The sequence below is a fragment of the Mirounga angustirostris genome, unplaced genomic scaffold (assembly GCF_029215605.1).
Source record: "Mirounga angustirostris isolate CCGP_5_RB_7025 unplaced genomic scaffold, mMirAng1.0.hap1 SCAF_4, whole genome shotgun sequence".
Lineage (NCBI taxonomy): Eukaryota > Metazoa > Chordata > Mammalia > Carnivora > Phocidae > Mirounga > Mirounga angustirostris.
The window spans coordinates 99893358-99917094 of NW_026991712.1; the positions used below are offsets into that span (position 1 = coordinate 99893358).

The 23737-nt window shown below is 38.0% G+C and overlaps 1 protein-coding gene and 1 pseudogene across 4 annotated transcripts in view; one reads left to right on the forward strand and one right to left on the reverse strand.

Moving 5' to 3' along the window:
• Positions 1-23737, reverse strand: part of EEIG2 (EEIG family member 2) — an 86572-nt gene that overhangs the window by 44074 nt on the left and 18761 nt on the right. For 3 of the 4 annotated variants that reach the window (XM_064588727.1, XM_045897073.3, XM_064588726.1), the window contains exon 2: positions 597-717. In XM_064588727.1, coding sequence (XP_064444797.1) covers positions 597-717 — 121 coding nt within the window. Of the gene's footprint in view, positions 1-596; positions 718-1823; positions 1907-23737 lie in introns of those variants that run through there. The other variant, XM_064588728.1, reaches the window with a different exon arrangement.
• On the forward strand, positions 9256-13405 carry LOC123858507 (GEL complex subunit OPTI-like; annotated as a pseudogene).

Below are 23737 nucleotides of genomic sequence, written 5' to 3' on the forward strand. Positions count from 1 at the left end.
AAAAAGTAGGATCACGTATTTCTATATATATTAAGTTGATCACCTGAGATTACCATCTTTGTAGATTACTGGGAACATGCCTCAACCTAACGTGGAAAGGAAATGATATAAAAAACAAAACAGGGCCTTGGGATTAGAAAGATTCGTGTGAGTCCCCACTTTGCCATTTCCTAGCTATGTGAATTTGGGCAAGTGATAACTTCTCTAAACCTCAGTTTTCCTGAAATTGCCAAAAAATAACACCCATTTTCATGGTTGTTGTTAGACGTAATATATGTAAGGTCCCTAAAATAATGGCTAGCAATGAGAAATTTAATGAATGGCAGGATAAAGATAGATAGAGCCCCCCCCAAATAATACAAATAGGGTCAACACTTAAAGGTAGTGATAGTGAGATAAGGTCCTTGAGTAATAGTTTATGACTTCACATTTTCTTAAGTCCTATTTGTCACAGTAATTCAAATTATTGCTGCAAGTGTGAAGTGGCATTACATATAACACTTCTAATGATGAAGTAGAGCTAAATAAAGTGAGTCAGGGACTATGGAACTAATTACGGTTTCTGAAAGGGGAGACGTAATCAGCTACTTTTGTACCTTCCTCACAGATACTCTGTAGATACAAGGATCCAGGATGCCTGTGGTGGCACTTGCACTCATTTTGCACATAAATGAGAACTTCTTCCTCCAGTGAACACAGTTTGCTTGCACCACTTCCCTGAATGGGGGGGAAAAAAAAAAAAAAAGAAACAATTACTACTGATGACAGGTCAAAAAAGCATACACACTCTTTCACTCGGGTCTCTAATGCAGAAGTGATAGATTAAAAGCCAGTATTTGGAAACATGAAGAAAACAAACTTCTAACAATGTGGTCTGAAAATCTCTAGAAGCTTTTAATTATCCACAGAAACTTAAATTAAAAAAAAAAGTGAAATTACATATCAATTGAATCAACGTAAATCGAAGCTTCACTACTCATTTATTCAGCACATAATACATGTTTATTTTTGGTGTGTGGGTTGTGTGCTAGGTGTCCGAGATACGAAGACGAGGACGACGGTGTTCCTAACCTTGTAGGGCCTGTGGTTTAGTCAGTACCAGAGACAGAACTGTGAACAAATACGTGTTCTGAAATGGACTCCTGCTATTGCTCTACTCCTGTTCCCACCGTAACAGCAACAACAGCTGCCATTTGCTGTCAGCTTACCACATGCTGTTCAATCTCACAGCAACGCCAGGAGGTTTATAGATAAGAAAGATGAAGCGCAAGGAGAAAAGTTAACTCAAGGTCATTTAGGCAGGAAGTCGCGGCACTAGCTTTCAAACCAGGCCCGTTTAACTCAACAGCCTACTTGTCCATAGAGGAAAATCTGTATTTTCCCCACCACCTCTGCTCTTTCAAGCTTCCAGGCCTTTGTACCTGCTGTTCCCTCTACTGTTCTGTATAAGTGTAGGGGGCTTGGCCTTAAAACAGAAGGATAATTATTCCTCTAACATGGGAAGAAAAGAAAGACAATGGGTGAAAATAAAGAGAAAACTGGAGAAACCAAAAGGGAAAGGCAAGAAAGCCCAGGCTGAATAGTTTTTGATTTTCTTAGGAAAGTAAAAGGTGAGGTTCGTTCTTTTTTTTTTTTTTTTTAATATTTTATTTATTTGCCAGAGAGAGAGAGAGTGAGAGAGTGTGAGAGTACAAGCAGGGGGAGTGGCAGGCAGGGAGCCCCATGTGGGGCTCGATCCCAGGACTCTGGGATCATGACCCGAGCCGTAGGCAGATGCTCAACCGACTGAGCCAGCCCCTGTCATTCTATAGAAATAACCTCACCTTGGGATGCCTGGGTGGCTCAGTTGTTAAGCATCTGCCTTCGGCTCAGGTCATGATCCCAGGGTCCTGGGATCGAGCCCCACATGGGGCTCCCTGCTCAGCGGGGAGCCTGCTTCTCCCTCTCCTACTCCCTCTGCTTGTGTTCCCTCTCTTGCTGTGTTTCTCTCTGTCAAATAAATAAATAAAATCTTAAAAAAAAAAAAAAAAGATTTATTTCAGAGAGAGAACATGTTGGGGGGGAGGAGGGGTAGAGGGAGAAAATCTCAAGCAGACTCCCAGCTAAGTGTGGAGCCCCTCCTGGGCTAGAACCCATGAGATCACGACCTGAGCCAAAATCAAGAGATGGAAGCTCAATGAACTGAGCCACCCAGGCACCCCTAGAATGTATGTGTTCTTAGAGGAGTTTCCTGGAAATCCAGCAGGAGTGCAATTTATTTGTATGGTCACAACACAGGCAGAATGAGTTCTTTGGCAAAGAATGGATCTGGAGGTATTTATCAGGCAACATGAGGCATCCCCAGCAAGATAGGCACGAGCTAACATGCATACTTAAAAATAAATGAATTTTTGAAAAAAACAGTGAATAATAATGAAAATAACAAAGAGGAAAAAATAAAATTAGAATTTTTTAAAATGTTTCCCTATCAACATCTCAGGGCCTCAAGACTTGATGGAGGCATCAGTCATGGCCTCTGGAGCTCCTAAAAAGGGTGTGCAAGTATACTGAAGGGCTACCCTTCAGGAGCACCCTGTGCTTCCAAGCACTTCGTTGTTTCTGTCACTGAGATCACTGACCTTTGATCAGGAATCAGACATTTAAAACAAAAACAAAACCCAAAAAAACCCCTATATTTTACTTCAAAAAAAATTACATAAAAACTTCTAGTTAAAGAATGCAGGTTGAGAGCATGTATTAACTTACCTCTGCTCTCCCAAACATTCTATTTAATTTTTAAGGCATCATCTAGCAAGGACAAAGAGAACCAGAGAGGAGACAAAAATAAATGGCCAGGGATTAACTAGTGATAATGATTTAGCAAATCAAAGAAAGCTGAACATTAAGCTGGTAATGGTGAAAGCCAAGAGCAGGTATCTTAAATTAGCATTAAGTGGAACAAAGGAGGGACAAATGGCAGAAGAACTGATTGAAAACTCTTTTAGAAAGAGGCCCTCAGATCTTCCTGACTCCTGCAGAAGATTTATTCTCCTGATGAGGTACAACAGAGGGATCTCTGTGTTACATGACCTGAGGGCAGGTATTGAAAATAGAATGACCATACTGGGTGGGGGGCAGGGTGGACCCAGGGTGAAAGATGGACTTATTGAATGCTAAGACTTCCAACCTTCTTCCCCTAATCTGGCTTCTCAGGATATATTCTTTAAGAAGACGTAAGAAGAACATTCTCTGCGGAATTCAACCAGACCCCCCAAAAAAGCTCTAATGAGATGAATGTTGGAGGTTACAAAATGACTCTGCCAGCTCAATCTACAGTAAAAACCTGAATCAATGAACACTCTCTACATGCACAAAGCCTCTAAGCAACTTTAACTGCCTCACAGTTAAATATGAGCAAACACTTGAAGAATGTCTCTTAATATGAACAAACTGAGACCAGAATGAATAGCAAAAAGGCAAATTTTAAAAAACAGAGTCTATGCTGGAAGAAGAAAAAAAGATTCTCAGAGAGACAGAAATTGCATCTACCATAAAGGAATAGGATGCTATAAAACAGAACATATAAGGAACTAAAAAGTACTCACAGAAATAAAAAAAACATGGGCTTGATATTCTTATTTTTTTAAAGATTTTATCCATTTATTTGAGAGAGAGAGACACAGAGCAAGAGCGAGCACAAGCAGGGGGAGCTGCAAAGGGAGAGGGAGAAACAGGCTCCCCATTGAGCAGGGGGCCTGATGCGGGGCTCAATCCCAGGACCCTGGGATCATGACCCGAGCTGAAGCCACCCAGGTGCCCCAAGAGTTGACTTTTTGAAAAAAAATAAACAAAATCAAGGAATTCATAGCTAGCCTAAGAAAAAAAGAGTGAAGACCATAAGAAATGAAAAAAGAGACACGGGGCGCCTGGGTGGCTCAGATGGTTAAGCGACTGCCTTCGGCTCAGGTCATGATCCTGGAGTCCTGGGATCGGGTCCCTTATTGGGCTCCCTGATCAGCAGGGAGTCTGCTTCTCCTTCTGACCCTCCCCCCTCTCATGCTCTCTCTATCTCATTTTCTCTTCAAATAAATAAATAAAATCTTTAAAAAAAGGAAAAAAGAGACATTTAAAACAGATGCTTCAGAAATAAAAAGAATCATAAGGGATTATTATTAAGTTATATGCTAACAAACTAGATAATCTAGAAGAAATCAATAAATTCCTAGAAACATACAACTTGCTAAAACTGAATCAAGAAGAAACAGAAAACTTGAACAGATCAAAAACAAATAAGGAGACTGAATCAATAATCAAAAACTTTTGAACAACCACCCCCACAAAAAGCCCGGGACCAGATAGTTCTTAGGAGAATTCTATCAAACACTCAAAGGAAAATTTTTACCAATCCTTCTTAAACTCTTCCAAAAGATAGGGGAGTCTGCTTCTCCCTCTGTCTGCCACTCTCCCTGCTTGTTCTCTCTCTCTCCTTCTCTCTGTCAAATAAAAAAATTAAATCTTAAAAAAAAAAAACCACATGATCATCTGAATAGATTAAATTTGGCACGCTTTTTCTGCAGCATCCACTCATGATAAAGACTTTCAACAAAATTGGTATAGCAGCAACTTACCTCAATACAGTAAAGACCATATATTAAAAGCCCACAGCTAACATCATAATCAGTAAGGAAAACCTGAAAGCTCTTCCTCTAAGATCTAGTGCAATACAAGGATGCCCTCTCTCACCCCACTTCTGGAATATAGTACTGGAAATCCTAGCCAGAGCAATTAGTCAAGAAAAGAAATAAAAGCATCCAAATCAGAAAGAAAGAAGTAACATTAGCTCTATTTGCAGACAATATGATCATATATATATAAAGCCCTAAAGACCACCCCCCCAAAAAAACTGTCAGAATAAACAGATTCAGTAAATTGCAGGATACAAAATCAAAATAAGAAAAAAAAATCTGTGGTGTTTCTATACATGAACAATGAACTACCTGAAAAAGAAATTAAGGAAACAATCCCATTCACAATAGCAACAAAAAGAATAAAATACCTAGAAATAAATTTAATCAAAGAGGTGAAAGACTTGTACACTGAAAACTATAAAACACTGATGAAGGAAAGTAATGAAGATACAAACAAATGGGAAGGCATCCTATGGATTGGAAGAATTAATATTGTTAAAAGGTCCATACTACCCAAAGTGATATAGAGATTTAATTCAATCCCTATCAAAATCCCAATGGGATTCTTTACAGAACTAGAAAAAAACAATCCCAAAATTCCTGTGTAACCACGAAGACCCCAAAGCAATCTTGAGAAAGAAGAACAAGGCTGGAGGCATCACACTTTCTGATTTCAGAATGTATTACAAAGTCACAGCAATAAAAACAGTATGGTATTGGGAAAAAAACCCCTCAGAAATATAGACCAGTGAAACAGAATAGAGAGCTCAGGAATAATTCCACCCACTTACACTCAACTGATCTTTGATTAAGAGTGCCAAGAAAACATAATGGAAAAAGGACAGTGGTGCTAGGAAAACTGGTTATTCACAATAGAAGAATGAAATTGGACTCATACTATATACAGAAATCAACACAAAATGGATTTAAAAACTTACACATTAAGACCTAAAACAGTAAAACTACTAGAAAAAAATAGAGAAAAAGCTTCTTGACATTGGTCTGGGCAATGATTTTTTTTGGGTATAACACCAAAAGCACAGGCAAAAGCAAAAATAGATAAGTGACTGCATCAAACTAAAAAGCTTCTGCAGAGCAAAGGAAATGATCAACAGAATGAAAAGGCAACTTACGGAATGGGAGAAAATATTCTCCAACTATGTATCTGATGAGAGGTTAAAGTCTCAAATATATAAGAAACTCAAACAGCTCAATGGCAAAAACAAAAAAACCTCCATACAACACAATTAAAAAATGGGCAAAAACGTTTGAATAGACATTTCTCAAGTGAAGATATAAGGCCAACAGATATATGATTGTAATCACTAATCATTAGAGAAATGCAAATCAAAAACCACAATGGGATATGGCCTCACACCTATTAGAGTGGCTGTTATCAAAAAGACAAAAAAAGCGTTGGTTAGAATGTGGAAAAAAGGGCGCCTGGGTGGCTCAGTCGGTTATTCATCTGCCTTTGGTTCAGGTCATGATCTCAGGGTCCTGGGATGGAGCCCTCCATTGGGGTCCCTGCTCAGTGGGTTGTCTGCTTCTCTCTCAGCCCTTCTCTCTCTCGCTCTCAAAAGTAAATAAATAAAATCTATAAAAAAAAAGAATGTGAAAAAAAAGAACTCTCCTACATGGTTGATGGGAATATAAATTGGTATAGCCATTATGAAAAACTGTATGGAGGTTCCTTAAAAATTAAAAATAGAATTACCATATGATCCAGCAATTCCACTTCTGGGTACATATCCAAAGGAAATGTAATTGATATTTAAAGAGATATTTCTGCTCCCATGTTCACTGCAGTATTGTTCATAATAGCTGAGATATGGACACAACCTGTGTCTGTTGAGGGATGACTGAAGAAATGTGTGACACACACACACACAGGAATGTTATTCAGCCACAAAAAAGAAGTAAATGTGATAATATGGGTAAGGGTGGAGGACATTATGCAAAGTGAAGTAAGTCAAACACAGAAAGACAAATATTGCATGACCTCACTTATATGTGGAATCTAAAATAGTGGAACTCAATGAGGAGGATGGTGGCAGCCAGGAGTTAGAAAGTGGGGAAATGGGGAAGATGTTGGCTCAAGGGTACCGAATTCAGTTAGAAAGATGAATAAGTTCTGGAGATCTAATGTACAGCATGGTGACCATAGTTAATAATGCTGTATTGCATACTTCTAACTTGCTAAAAGAGTAGATCTTAAATATTCTCACCAGAAAAAACAGGTAATTATGTGACGTGATGGATATGTTAATTAGTTTGATTGTGGTCATCATTTCACAATGTATACATAAATCTAAACATCTCAAGTTGTACATCATTTTTTTAAAGATTTATTTGTTTCTGTGAGAGAGAGAAAGTGCAAGAGAGTGAGAGTGCATGCATGAGTCGGGGGAGTGGCAGAGGGAGAGGGCAAATCTCAAGCTGACTCCCCACTGAGTGCAGAGCCCAATGTGGGGCTCGATCCCAGGACTAAGATCATGACCTGAGCTGAAATCAAGAGTTGGACACCCAATTGACTGAGCCACCCAGGCACCCCATCAAGCTGTACATCTTAAGCATATATAATTAATTTGTCAATTATACTTCAATAAAACTAAAAGATAAAATCAAATATTATGGATGAAATGTTTTGTGCATATTTTTGTATATATTGTATATATTTTTCATGACCTGTACAGCCCCACCCAATGAAGCCACAGATAAGCTCAGATCCACTTGCAGGGAATTAAGACACTATCCAGACACATGAATACTGTCTCCCAAGTAGTAGACTGACATATAAGCTAACACTCTGGAACAGGTTCTTATGTGAGAGTAAGAAAGTCTAATGAACCAAGAGATCAGGTTGGGATGAACTAAGGCTATGAAAAGTGTACATGATCATTAATTAACTCATGATGTCACACAACAAAGAATCCTTACTGGAGTAGAAACTCAGAAATGATGAAGGCAAAAATAAGAGCCCAGAAAATCACTCTGGACAATACACTGCCAACCACAGTAAACACTAGATAAATATTTGTTGACTGAATGAATAAATGTCATGCATTAGTCACAAATAAACAGTCCCAGCTACTGATTCCTGCCTATGCTACTTCACGATTTTTCCTAAATCAACCCCTTTTCTGTGTCTAGCACCACTACCCTAATTCAGTCCCTCAATAGTTCTTCCTTGAAATATGGCAACAGCCTCCTAAATGGTCCTCACTCAAATCTACCTTTCTCATTGCTACCAGAGAGCTCCTTCTAAAATACAAATTTCAAAATGTCATTCCTCTGTTTAAAATCCTTCACCGACAGGGCACCTGAGTGGCTCAGTCAGTTAAGTGTCTGACTCTTGGTTTTGGTTCAGGTCCTGATCTCAGGGTTGTGGGATCAAGCCCCGAGATCGGCTCTGTGTTCAGCGCAGAGTCTGCTTGAGAGTCTCTCTCCCTCTCCCTCTGGCTCTCCCCCTACCCCAAAATAAATAAATAAATCTTTAAAAAAATAATAAAATCCTTCACCAGTTCCCCATATCTTGGAGGATTACCTCCAACCTACTTAACATGGCCATGATTAGGTCCCTGCTTATCTTTAGTCTCTTGACCCCCCTTTTTTTTTTAAAGATTTTATTTATTTATTTGATAGAGAGAGAGAGAGCATAAGTAGGCAGAGAGGCAGGCAGAGGGAGAGGGAGAAATAGGCTCTCCACTGAGTGGGGAGCCCGACGTGGGGCTCGATCCCAGGACTCTGGGATCATGACCTGAGCCAAAGGCAGCCGCTTAACCGACTGAGCCACCCAGGTGCCCCTCTCTTGACCCTTTCTGTCTCATACTGCTTGTCAATCCCAATTTACTTCACACTATTCCTCATTTGTATGCCTTGTTCATGAGGTTTTCTTTCCTCTGTATGCTGTCTACTCTCCCTTTCAACTCCCTAGATTTACCAATTTAATTCTTACTCACTTAGTTTAGTCATGACCTGCTCTAGAAATCATTCCCCAACTCAGCCTTCAGGTGAAGCCTGGTGTCATGTATGATGCGGTCTACCTTGGTTCCCTGAATGCCTCTGTGTCTGCATTCTGTATCCTAGAGTATTGCCACCCAGGAGAGGGGCTGGCAAGAACTGACCGAGTTGGCTTCCTCCATCATTCCGTTCAGTCCTCATCTCCTAGGATGCAGTCCTACTTTCCTTTTTTTTCTGCCTTGTCTCTGGCAGATGCTTCTATGATTACACATATTTCAAATGAACCGATATTTGAAACAAATTTTAAAAATTTATAAGCTTAAAAATAGCTATGTCCCTTCTTAAAAGGAATTCAAGTAGAAAAAGATGATAATTTAGGCAATCTTTTCGATTTTATATCATCAGAGTAATAGCCCTAAAGTATTCAACAATTTCTCTAAATAAAGGAAAAATTTTGTATGCCCAAGGCAATTATTCAGAATTTTTTTGTCATAATCTTTCCTGTGTATACATGCACGCAAATATACATGCATAGACACACAGCTGACAGAAAGCTGTCCAAACTACACAAACAAACAAAGTGGCAAAGCTAGTTCGTGACAGTTTGTTATACTGAAGGGTTACCATGGAAACAAACTCAGACTACTTGGCAACTGAGACAAAAGTCACATTTAGTAATGTTTTCCGTTATGTGAGTCATTAATCTCCTATGAGTTTTATATGGTTGCTTAACCACTTTCAAGAAACAAAGCAAGAGAATAGGATTTATGTTGATACTGTGGAAAGTCAAGTATTTCTAAGATAAACGATAAAGTTGCTGATTGTGAAATACGTAAGCAAAGGACTTAAAAGAAGATAAATGTTGCTATGGCCACTGTTTATCCTTCAAGAGTTAAAAAAAATCTAAAAAATCTTTAAAAAATTAATAAAGAGTGAAAATTATGGATCCACTTTTTGTAACTTACTGTACCAGCAAACTGCATTATTTAATATTCTAAGAATAACTTGCATATGTATACTCTACACATATATTTAAAATTATGCCATATCTTGGAATTTGAAGTATTTTTAACTTTTCAGAAACAGTGATCAAAAACTGCTGTGAGGAATGCAAGCTGTTTTGCCAGACAACATTACTGCAGGGAGGTGAAGTGCTTGTATCCAGAGCCAGTCTGGTTGGGTTCAAATCCTGCCTCTGCTACTTGCCGGCTCTCACACTGGACACACTCCCTAACCTCGCTGCACTTCCGTTTCCTCCTCCAGAAACAGGGGTAGTAACAGGACCCACAAGTCAAGGGAGTTTTTGGAAACTAAGTGAATTATTACAGTGTTTAGAACAGTGCCTTATAGTGGATCTCAATAAATGTTAGAAGTTGCTATTATTAAGAATGTAAGTAGTTGGGGCACCTGGGTGGCTCAGTCGTTAAGCATCTGCCTTCAGCTCAGGTCATGTTCCCAGGGTCCTGGGATCGAGCCCCGCATCGGGCTCCCTGCTCCGCGGGAAGCCTGCTTCTCCCTCTCTCACTCCCCCCTGCTTGTGTTCCCTCTCTCGCTGTGTCTTTCTCTGTCAAATAAATAAAATAAAATCTTTAAAAAAAAAAAAAAGAATGTAAGTAGTTCTACATCTACTTGCATTTGCCGCCCAGAGAGAAATAATGATTAAATTTATAAGTAGGGAATTTTCTTCAATAGTCAATGGAGGTTTCTATTTTCTAAGAGATATAGATTCATGAGAAAATGAACCTTTGGGAACTGAAGCAAAAATAAATATTTTAAAACTCCAAGAATAAATGAGATCCGTAAAAACTGTGACTTTTAATTACAACACTAGGCGTACATGAATCTCTCGCATTCTAGAGGCATTTTTGGCTTGTGTAACTGGGTGGACAGTACTATCATTCAGTGGAAAAAAATTGAGCCCAGGGGATTTTCATTCATTCATCATTCATTCATTCATTCTGCTGGTAGTGTTAGACAATGTAGGAAATGATGATCCAGAGTTTGGACATTTTGAGGTTGAGGAGCCTGAGAGTCCCTCCTTTGGAAATGTCCAGTAGGTAGACAGATACAGAGACCTAGAACTCAAAAAGAGGGCAGGGCTCAAAATACAAATGTTAAGTCCTCAGCATGTTAATGGTCACTGAGATCATGGGAATGGATAAGGCCATTCAGGGAGAGTGGGTAGAGTAGGAAGGGAAGAGAGCGGAGTCTGGAACTCTAGGGAACACTGATATGTAAGGTATGGGAGGAGAAGGGGGCAGGTGAAGGAGACCAAAGGGTAAATGGAGAAGCAAAGGAGATCCTGTTTGTCACCGAAACCAAGGAAAAGATTTTTAAGAAGGCGTTGCCCCAGAATATCAAATGTGGCAGAGTGGGCAGGTAAGATAATGATGAAAAAGCAGCAACAATGAAGTCACTGATAACACTGGCAAGTATAGTTTCAGTGCAAAGGTGAGGGTGGAAGGCAGATTACTATAGGAGGTAGAGACAGTAGTAATAAAGTGGAGAAGACGAAGGTGGCAGTCGGATGGGGACATGGGGTAGAAAGAAGATTTCAACTAACATGCAGGAGACTTAAGCATGTTTTAGCACTGATAGGAAAGAACCACTAAAGAGAAAAAGTCAAAGATTTGAGGAGGTATGAATAATGGCACCAGAGAGGACCCATCTCTGAGAATGTCAGAGCGGATGTGAAATGGACAATAGTTGGGGGGATTGGCTCTCTACAGAAGAAGGGGCTCCTCTTTCATCATGAGGAAGGAAAGAGAAAAGAACATGCTGTAATGCAGGCAAGTTCGTCAACAGCTCACTGTTCACTGCTCAGAATTTTTTTTTTCAAGATTTTATTTGTTTATTTGAGAGAGATAGCGTGAGCAGGAGTGGGTGGGGGAGGAGCAGAAGAGGGAGAGAATCTTTTTTTTTTTTTTTTAAAGACTTTATTTATTTATTTGAGAGAGAGTGAGAGAGAGCATGAGAGGGGAGAGGGTCAGAGGGAGAAGCAGACTCCCTGCTGAGCAAGGAGCCCGATGTGGGACTCGATCCTGGGACTTCAGGATTATGACCTGAGCTGAAGGCAGTCACTTAACCAAGTGAGCCATCCAGGCGCCCGGAGAGGGAGAGAATCTCAAGCAGACTCCCTGCTGAGCATGGAGCCTGATGCGGGGGCTCAATCCCACAACCCTGAGATCATGACCTGAGCCAAAATCAGGAGTCAGATGCTCAACCGACTGAGCCACCCAGGCTCCCCACCCCAGAACTGTTCTGATGAGAAATTTCATTTAGAAACACACACTACTACTTGACATACAGTAGGTCCCCAAATAAATGTTTGAATACTTGCTTGTTAATAATCTGCTGAATACATTAAAAAAAAGTCTTTGTAGCCTCATGCAAGAAAGATTGCCACAGCGCCTGGGTGGCTCAGTTGTTAAGCATCTGCCTTCGGCTCAGGTCATGATCCCAGGGTCCTGGGGTTGAGCCCCGCATTGGCTCCCTGTTCTGCGGGAAGCCTGCTTCTCCCTCTCCCACTCCCCCTGCTTGTGTTCCCTCTCTCACTGTGTCTCTCTCTGTCAAATAAATAAAAATCTTAAAAAAAAAAAAAAGAAAAAGAAAGATTGTCATTCAGTAACTTAGCAGATGTCCTAACAAGAAAAGTCATTAAAAAAAAAAGTATGCAAAATTATGCCAATTTTTATAGTATGATAACTGAGTAGCTGTTTTTATGAGTAAAATATGAATTTATGTTCACCTAAAGAGACATGTATTTTTTAAGTTCCCATATGTATAGTCATAGATTATTTTTTCTATATACTTTTTGATCACATTTCTAAACACTTAATAGAAACCATTTGAATAATATAAAAAAGGAAGACTAGCACCCAGTTCACCTGTCAGTTAACATATAGTTTTTCCATTTATAACTTCTCAGTTTAAGAGCCAGTGAAAGAAAAGCAGGATGATATATGGAAAGAGCAAAGGATAGAGAACCAAGGTGTTTTCTATTATAAACTAGGTGAGTTGTGACTAATCATTTAACCTACTGGGGCTTCAACTTCTTCATTTAGGAATAAGTGTTAAACTAGATGCTAAAATTTCATGATTCCCATGTATCAAAATAAGTATTTTTGACAAGACTATTTTATCATCCAAGAAAATTAATTTATTTTGCTGTAAATATACACATTCTACATAGCATTAGTTCCCTACCTTCTAGAAAGGACAGTACAGATGAAGAAAGCACAATAAAACAATGAAGTAACAGAAAAAACCCATTCCTAATCTAAGGAAAGACCTTATACTACAAATTTAAGAATACACAGGACAGTTTGGGAAAATTTAATGAAAACTACACAAAACTAAAAAAAAAAAGAAAAAAAAAAAAGGAGCTGCCTCAGCCGCAGCTGGCCAACGGGGCCCTCAAAGTCTCTGTCTGGAGCAAGGTGCTGTGGAGCTACATGGCCTGGGAGGACAAGGATGAATTTTTAGATGTGATCTACTGGTTCTGACAGATCATCTCTGTGGTCCTAGGTGTCATTTGGGGAGTGTGAGCATTGCGGGGTTTCCTGGGAATAGCAGAATTCTGCCTAATCAATGCAGGAGTCCTGTACTTCTGCTTCAGCAACTACCTACAGACGGGTGAGGAAGAATATGGTGGCACGTGGGAGCTCACAAAAGAAGGGTTTATGACATCTTTTGCTTTGTTCATGGTCATTTGGATCATTTTTTACACTGCCATCCACGATGACTGATGGTGTACAGACCCCACCCGCTCTCTGTCTGGTATAAAGGAGCCTCATAGTTACAGCACAGAAACATGATTGTAGGGGCACCCCAGCCATGTGGAACCCGAAAGACCCATGTTTCCTGGACCGAGATTCAGTGTGTTGGGCATCAGTGTTTTCTGCATGGGCTGTGATCTGAAACTTTTTAAAGAACCATCTGCCTTTTGGGGAAGCATTTCTGAATTGTCTATCACCAACCATTTCTTCCTGGATATCATCGTGAAACACCTGTTTGCTAATGGGAGCGGTCGTTTAATTTGATGCACCTCTGGATCCAGATGCAACATTAAATTGTCTTCCTCATTTTTCCACCAGGTGTACAATTTTTAAACTATCAGTGGCATTTCAAGTCTTCTGAAAACCGTGTGGCAGTATGTGCGTGGGCCATGGAGTCTAATAAAACAGTTTCCACTGTAGAATGTTTTTGGGTACTTGAATAAATCAAATCTTTAATTGAGGAAAAAAAAAAAAGAGAAAACTACACAAAGCTTCCCTATTTCAATAAGGTGAAATCCTTCATGAACACATGTACTTAAAATCAAGTTATGTACATAGGAATGAATATATGTTCTCCACAACTCTTAAAAACAAAGGGAAAAGGGATTAACTTTATAGAACTAATAAGCAGATGTGAACTGCGGATTCTATACCTAGCCCAAACTATGCATCATGTCTGAAGGAAAAAAGGATATTCTGTCAGACATGCAGGGACTAAAAAAACCCAAAACAACAACAAAGCAAAGCAAAGCAAAAAGTTATCACTCAGGTACCCTTTCTGAATAAGACACTTGCGTTGTGTAAGAATAAGAAAAATGAATTAAAAGTTAGACCTTACGAATCAAAAAAAAGGGCAAGAAACCAAGTCAGTAGGTTACCTGTTCTTTCAAAATACTTTATTTTTGAACAAAATGACATTTTTTTGGGTTCTTTCTGAACACTCTAAAAACATGTGTAAAAGATAACAGCCTCTCTCCCTTGAGGTGCCTCCCAAACGTGCTCTGTCCTTTTCCTACCATCCAACCTCATCTACACAGTCTACTGGACAGGGAGCAAACTTCAGGCTCAGAAGATGGGCTCAAGTCTAATTTCTTTCTCTCTCTTTTTTTTAAGTAGGCTTCATGCCTGGCGTGGAGCCCAATGTGGGGTTTGAACTCACAACCCTGAGATCAAGACCTAAGCTGAGATCAAGAGTTGGACACTTAACTGAGCCACCCAGGTGCCCAAAAATTAAATATTTAATTTATCTATTTATCATATAAATTACATATATGATATATAATTATTTATTATATTACTTATATATATTTTATATATATATAGCACTGTGTAAAGAACAAAATGTTATGAATCCAGACCACTCAAAAGCTTTTTCTATGATACAATTCCTGAGTCCCTGGGTAAAACGATTCTCTTGTTTCGATAAACTCCTGGGACATTTTATAAGTGTCTGGAGGTGCCTTGCAAATAAACAATACTAAGAGCAAGAAAGATGGGGCTTTAGTGAACTTTTTATTAAAATATTATTAATATATTAAAAAATTATATTAAAATATATATATTAAAATTATATTTAAAAATATATTAAAAATATATTAAAAATATATTTTTTATATTAAAAAATATACTCCCCCTTGGGTATTTTCACAAGCATAAATTATTGAAAGGGAGCTCTAGAGTATCAGAGGAGGTTTATCTGCTACAGTGATATTAAGTAGTGAATTCAAAACAACATGCACAGGCCATCAGGACTGATTTGGAGATACAGATAAGGAGGAGAAGAATGTAGAATGCTTACATTTTTGAGATTGGGAGTGAAATGAGCCAGTGACACAGTTGGAATGTGACAAAATAGCAGGAAAACTGTGCTGTGAAGGCTCTACTCTGGCTATTTTGGTAATTCTTAAAATAATGATAATGATATAATAATAAGGAAAAACTCAGGCAAAAGAAGTGAATTAAAATAAAAGTCACGGCAACACGGTCTAGTGAGTGCTACTTTGAAGGGAGGCCTGGGGACGAGATGGAAGAGGGGAGAGATCTGGGTGGCAGTGAAAGGATGCGGTTAGGGGTTGAACAGAAGGACTATACTGAGCACGTGGGCTGGGAGATTTCTTGAGTGGCAGAGACCCACCATGGTATCTCCTGCTGACTGTGACCACAGTCAGTGTAAGCTCTGTGATTATGCATCACACTGCATTGCTTGACAGGTCTGATACCATTCCTCACATGGAAGGAAACCCCAGGGGGGTCACAGTAGGTGAGTTAGAAAAACTGCAATGAATATTTTAAATATCTTCTCAATTTTTTCTTTTTTTTTTTGTATGCTGGTTTTATATGGGTGACCTTAGTAAAAATTACTGTCAGATTCATTTTGGCTTATTATCAGTTGGCACTAATATATAGTTTCTCAAATGAGGAACTGGCAAGAGCTAATATTGCAGGTATTACTGAATTCCTAGTTGCTTCATGAAGGCTTACACTATATTAGTATAATGAGAGAGCTTATAGTGCTCAGTTGTATATAATTACAAATGCTTATCATCTGTATTAGTAACTTAATGACTGAGTTAATTTTTCCATGAATAGAAATGCATTAATAGAAATTATAAAGGAAATTTATGGTTGCTTTTAAAAGGTTCTTTACTAATTTAGCCTATAAGCAAAATTTTGGAACCAATTATTTTCTTTTGCAGGGACTATGAACAATCTTTTCTATGTTTCTGGGGCTGTTATTTCTAAAACTGTCTCTGCCTTGGATGCAGAGAAAATAGTGATGTCTATAGGACACTCCAAGGAAGACAGTCATTTAAGCTTTCTGAAAGTCATTCTATCCCATAAGAAATGACCAAAATGCAGAGACTTTCGTGTCCAGGATGGTACACAGAGGTGACACTTAAAAAAAAAAAAAACAACCTTATGGGACCCTGAACTGGCCTCAAAAGATAACAATAGAAGATAAAATGTTAACAACTTTTCTAAAAAAAAAGTCAACAACTTTTTTTAGACACCAGCACTAGAAAATTCCCAGAATTTGCCTTTGAAATGTGCTTGCAGTCTGTGAACAAGGAAATATATAAAATTTTAACTAGAAAGAAAATGTCACTAGTTTATTCCAATGCTATGCTAATGATGACTCACGAAAATGAAATGAAGCAAACATGTAAGGTCCAAAATCAATACTATGGTTACTTCCTCATTTCATTAAGATAAAATCAGACTTGGGTGTAAGCTAGTTTCTAAGCCACAATGTTTGGAAATAGCATTTGATTAGGAGAAGCCTGAGAATTTCTTCTGAAACCAGGTTTCAGGACAGAAACTTCTTTTTTTCTTTGAGATAACAGAAAAGTGTTCAATCATGGGTTTGTTTTAAATATTTCTACCCCTATTTTCTCTTACACTGTTTCTTTGCCCCAGCCTAGAATCATGTTTGGGTCTCAATCCTAAAAATAAATACATAAAGCTATTGTTTTGTCCTGTTTTCCCCCTTTTACCTGATTCACTTTTCTCCTCTTCTCCTCTTCATCAACAAAGTTCCCAAAACACAATTACACTCGACACTTCGGCTGCTTCACCATCTGCCCACCCCCTGACTCCACGAAACTTGGATTCTGCCCCAATGACTCTAATGAGACTACTCTCTCAAGTTCACCACTGGGCAGCCACATGCGAAAGAATGAAATTAGACCACTATCTTACACAATACGCAACAATTAACTCAAACTGGATTCAAGACTTGAACATGAGACTTGGAATCATAAAACTCCCAGAAGAAGACAGCTGGGTAAGCTCCTTGACATAATCTTGACTATGATTCTTGAGGTTTGACTCCAAAAACAAAGGCGACAAAAACAAACAACACTACATCAAACTCAGAAGCTTCTGCAGAGCAAAGGAAACCATCAGCAAAATGAAAAGGCAGTCTACTGAATAGGAGAAAATATTTGCAAATCATATATCCAATAAGGGGTTAAGATCCAGAATTAGAACTCCTACAACTCAATAACAACAACAAAAAACCTGATTAAAGAATGGGCAGAGGAAATGGATAGACATTTTTTCAAAGAAGACATACAGATGACTAACAGGTATAGGGAAAGATACTCAACATCACTAATCATCAGGGCAATGCAAATCAAAACCACGATAAGCTATCACTTCACACCTGTCAGAAAGGGTAGAATCAAAAAGACAAGAAATAAGTACTGGTAAGGATGTGGAAAAAGGAAATGCTTGTACACTGTTGGTAGGAATGTAAATTGGTACAGCCACTATGGAAAACAGTATGGACGTTCCTCAAAAAATTAAAAATAAAACTACCATAAAACCATTCCATTGTTGAGTATTTATAGAAAAAAAACCCCCAAAACAAAAATTATTTACAATAACAAACAAGCATTATTTACAATAGCCAAGATATGGAAACAGCCTAAGTGTCCTGACATATGAATGGATAAGTGGATCAAATGGATAACTTTCAGTTATAAAATAAAGAAGTCACAAAGATATAATGTACAGCATGGTGACTATAGTAACAATACTGTATTGCATATCTGAAAATTGCTGAGAGTAGATTTTAAAAGTTTTCGTCATAAGAAAAAAAATTTTTTGTAACTATGGTCGCAGATGACTTACTGTAGCGATCATTTTGTAACGTATACAAGTATGAAATCATTACATTGTACATCTGAAACTAATATGTTAATCATTCCTCAAAAAAAAAAAAAAGTTCACCAGACTTGCTGATTTTCAAATAAAGAGAGCAGCTCTTATACCACTCTATCTCTCATACAGTGGCAGAGCTGGACACTCTCTCAAGATTTTTCCTCAGTTAGCTTCTGTGATACCACATTCCTCTTGAAAATTTTGGACTCATTTTCCTTAATTAGATCTTCATCTACCAAGGTTCTATCCTCTGGCCTTTATGTTTTATTCTATATGCTATCTCTGGCTTTAATTACCTGTCCATGTGGATTATTTAAAAATCTAGTTATGCAATCCTGACTACTGTGCTCAGTTTCAGACATAAACTTTCAGCTGCCTACCATACATCATCACAGACCTTGCTTTACCTCACATTCCAATGTTCATGGGAGAGAGCTCAGAATGGGCAAGAGAGGAATAGATTGAAAGCAATAGGAATATCCAAAACAGAAGAATTGTTACTTATAGTTCATTCATGAAAAAATATTATGTATGGCACTATTAAAATAATATGCTAAAGTGTTTAATAATGTGGAAAATGCTTATAATAGTAAAAAAAATAGCAGAATAAAAATTGTGTATGTAATTTGGCTTCAACTGTGTAAAAAATGAACTGGAAAAAACTGGAAAGGTAAATTTCAAAAATTTAACAGTAATTATCTTGGATGGGTAATATTTTCATCTTTGTAATTTTATGTATTTTCCTACAAATTTTCTATACTGATCTTGAATTAATTTTAGGATCAGAAAAAAAGGGTATGGTGGGTTCAAGGTCATACTGCATACAGAATAAAATTCTGTCTTCACAGAATGGCATCCAAGGCCTACCAAAATCTGGCTCCTGATGCTGTCTTGTCCTTCACTACAGCCCCCAAACATTTGCTGTTCAGCTTCACTACCTAGACATGCTCTCAACACTGTCCACTTTTATGGTTCTGTGCTCCTGCTTATCAAGTCTGTTTCTCTCCTACCCCAAAGTAGGACATTTTGACCCTGAAGATCTTTGCTCCCTAAACCATGATATAGAGCTGGAGGGCAATGCTCAAAATTTTCTCTTGGTTTAGCTAAGAAAGAAAAATTCTAGAAGTTTTTTTTTTAATCCAAATATAATCAATATTATTGGTATCAATAATAAACATAAAAGTGGCTAAAGGGGCACCTGGGTGGCTCAGTCCATTAGGTGCTGACCTTTAGTTTTTGGCTCAGGTCATGGTCTCATGGGTCTTGAGATCAAGCCCTGTGAGGGGCTGCATGCTCAGGGGGGAGTCTGCTTGAAGATTCTTTCCCTCTGCCCCTCCCCTCACTCTCGGGCCAGCATTCATGCTCTCTCCCCCAAATAAATAAATAAATCTTTTTGAAAAAAGTAGCTAAAATAACTCACTAGCTAAAATGATTAAAATTGCTTTTGGCTATATGAACTGCCACAAAAATTAATTCTTAACACAGTTTATTTTAGAGAGAGAGAGCAAGAGCGCGCACCTGCGCATGAGCTGGGGGGGAGAGAGAGGAAGAGGGAAAGATTCCAAGCAGACTGCACTGAGTGCAGAGCCCAACGTAGGGCTCCATCTCATGACCCTGAGATCATGACCTGAGCTAGAACAAAGAGTCCTACGTTTAAAGGACTGAGCCACTCAGGCACCCCTCTTAACATAGTTTAGACATGTAAAATCTGATCCGGAGAAACTGGACTTTATAAAAAAATAGCTACTATACACATTCTAACAGATTAATAAAAATTAGGATATTATAATTTTTATACTTGTTTTATAACTCATGTTTATTGCAAAATATATAAAGAGAATAATCACCAAGAAAAATAATTTTACGAAAAACTGAAGTGAAAAGTAATAGAAATAGTTCAACTGCCCGGAATAGTGCCTGGCACATAGTAGACACATGATTATTTGTTAAATGAAAGAATGAACTGTATAGAAAACTGTCCAAGGACTTAGATTGGTTTAATAGAGTTTTGTCAGAAAATGCTTTTTTATTTATTATTATTATTATTATTTTAGAGAGAAAGAGCGCAAGCATAAGCAGTGGGGGAGAGGGAGGGGGAGAGAATCTAAAGCAGGCTCCACGCCCAGCATAGAGGCTGACATGGGGCTCAATCTCACAATCCACGAGACCACGACTTGAGCTGAAATCAAGAGTCAGATGCTTAACCGACTGAGCCACCCCTATTGGGTGCCCCTATTATTATTTATTTTTGTTTTTATTATTTAAGTAGGCTCCACTCCCAACATGGACTTGAACTCATAACCCTGAGACCAAGAGCTGCATGCTCTATGGACTGAGCCAGCCAGGTGCACCAGAAAATGCTTTTTAAAAACAACTTTATTGAGATATAATTCCTACACTATATGATTCATCCATTTAAAATGTACAATTCAATGGTTTTTAGTGTATTCAGATTGTGAAACCACCACAATCTGTTTTAGAACATTTTCATCACCTCCAAAAGAAACCTCATCAGCAGTCACTGCCCTTTTCCCTCCAGCCCTTTAGGCCTGGGCAACTACTAATTTACTTTCTGTCTCAATAGGCTGAATTTATATGAAATGCCCAGAACAGGAAATCATATAATATGTAGCCTTTTGTTATGGTTTCTTTCACTTAGCATGATGTTTTCAAGGTTCATCCATGTTGTAGCATGTATCAGTACTTCATTTTTTTATTGCTGAGTAATATTCCATTGTACAGGTGTCCCACATTTATCCATTTGATCAGCTGACAGACATTGGGGTTGTTTTGACTTTTGACCATTATGATTAATGTTGCTATGAAAAGTCTTGTATAAGTGTTTGTGTTGACATTTTTTTTTATAGAATTTTACTTACTTTTTTAAAGATTTATTTATTTATTTGACAGAGAGAGAGCAAAAGAGGGAACACAAGCAAGGGGAGTGAGAGAGGGAGAAGCAGGCTTCCCACTGAGCAAGGAGTCTGATGTGGGGCTCAATCCTAGGACCCTGGGATCATGACCTGAGCTGAAGGCAGACGCTTAATGACTGAGCCACCCAGCGCCCCTGTGTTGACATGTTTTTTCTTTTTTTTTTAATATTTTATTTTTACTTATTTATTTATTTAAAAAAAGATTTTATTTATTTATTTGACAGAGAGAGAGTGAGAGAGCACAAGCAGGGGGAAGAGAAGAGGGAGAAGGAGAAGCAGGCTCCCCGCTGAGCAGGGACCACAACGTGGGGCTTGATCCCAGACCTGAGCCGAAGGCAGACACTTAACCATCTGAGCCACGCAGGTGCCCCTAAAGATTTTATTTTTAAGTAATCTGTATGCCCAAAGTGGGGCTCAAATTTACAACCCCAAGATCAAGAGTCCCATGTTCCACCAACCGAACAAGCCAGGCGCCACTGTGTTGACTTGTTTTCTAGGGTAGATTAGAGGAACTGCTAGATCATATGGAACTCTGTTTAACATCTGAGGAATTGCCAGTCTGTTTTACAAAGTGGCTGCACTAGAAAATGCTTTCCTGATGAAGATTCAGTATTAATGTACTGCTCTTTAAGACGGTTTTTAATAATAAATGCAAGTCAAAAAGTTATTAAAGTCAAAATGCTGGACATTCTACCATCCCATTTCCCCCCTACTGGATAAGTCCTACTAATCTTTCAAAGCTTAGTTCACACACTACCTCTTCTAAGGAGTCTTTCCTATTTTCTCAGTCAGAATTCATAGCTCCCTTTCTCCTTTGAACTGCCATACAATTCGATTTGTACATTTACTGTAGACTTTGTCACTCTGCCCTATATTGTATTTAACAATATATGCATCAGGATCTCTCACTAAACTACAGACTTTTTAAATTTTTTTAATTTTTTTAAATTTAAAAAAAAATTTTTTTAAAGATTTTATTTATTTATTTGAGAGAGAGAATGAGATAGAGAGAGCATGAGAGGGGGGAGGGTCAGAGGGAGAAGCAGACTCCCTGCCGAGCAGGGAGCCCGATGCGGGACTCGATCCTGGGACTCCAGGATCATGACCTGAGCCGAAGGCAGTTGCTTAACCAACTGAGCCACCCAGGTGCCCCTAAACTACAGACTTTTTGATGATAAAAATTATATTTTATACCTATGTTTATAGTAACAATTATATTATTACATATATTAATATATATTATTTTATTATAATATATTCATAAATTGTTATGATGGATATATCATTTGAGACAATGAAAAGGGCTCATGCAAAAGATGAAAGTAAATGTCCTATACAGTACTTTCATAGAACAAATTTATTGGGGTGCCTGGGTGGCTCAGTCCGTTAAGCATCTGCCTTCAGCTCAGGTCATGATCCTAGGGTCCTGGGTTGGAGCCCCACATCAGGCTCCCTGCTCAGTGAGGAGTCTGCTTCTCCCTCTCCCTCTGCTCTTCCCCCTGCTCCTGCTCGCTCTCTCTCTGATGCTGTCTGTGTCTCTTTCTCAAATGAGTTTTAAAAAATCTTCAAAAAAAGAACAAATTTATTAAGGTAATACATTTAATAAAAGATAAATCTGAAATAATATTATCAATAAATGTTATTTGTTGATGAACAAAATATATCTCAAGACTTACAGTACAAGCAAAAATGGCTTAAATAAGCACAAATACAAATGGGAGAAAGTTAAGTAAAAATTAATTACTACATAAACCTACTTGTCTTAATTTTATTAGATCACATTAGTTTGCAGAATGACTGAATGGACTCATCAATGCTATTGCAGAAAATTCATGGCAAAATGTTCCTGTATTATGAAGTTTAAAAAGGAGAAAACATTCTTCTTAATACTAATCAACTTTACTTAAATATGTAAATAATTGGCCTGATCTAATAAAAATTGGGGGGGGGGGGCTGAAATACTTATTCATTTAAAAATTGTGGTAAAGGGGCGTCTGGGTGGCTCAATCAGTTAAGTGTCCAACTCCTGGTTTTGGTTCAGGTCATGATCTCAGGGTTGTGCGACTGAGCCCTGTCTCAGGCTCCACACATAGTGTGGAGTCCGCTTGAGATTCTCTCTCTCCTTCTCCCTCTGACCCTCCCCCCATTCTCTCTCTCAAAAAAACCCCCCAAAACCAAAAAACCCAAAAAACCAAAACCTATGGTAAAATACACATAACATAAAATTTACTATCTTAACCATTTTTAAGTGTGCAGTTCAGTAGTCTTAAATACATTCATATTGTATCAAATCTCTAACAACTCTTTTCCTCTTGTAAAAGTGAAACTCTGTACACATTAAACAATTTCCCATTCCTTCCTCCCCCGAGGTCCTAGCAACCATCATTCTACTTTCTGTCTCTATGAATATGACCACCCTAGGTAACTCACATAAATGGAATTTATAAATGGAGTTTTATATAAATTAACATATATAAATAAATATACTCAAATTCATAAATTATATATATAAAATCAATATATAAAAAATATATAAATATATAATACATAAAAAACAAAAATATATATAAATAATAATATATATAATAATAATATATAATATATAATATAATATATAATATATAATATAATATATATAATATATAATATAATATATATATAATATATATATATAAATGATGTATACACACACACACAAATAGTGAATGGTAGGTGAACAGATTATTTGTGG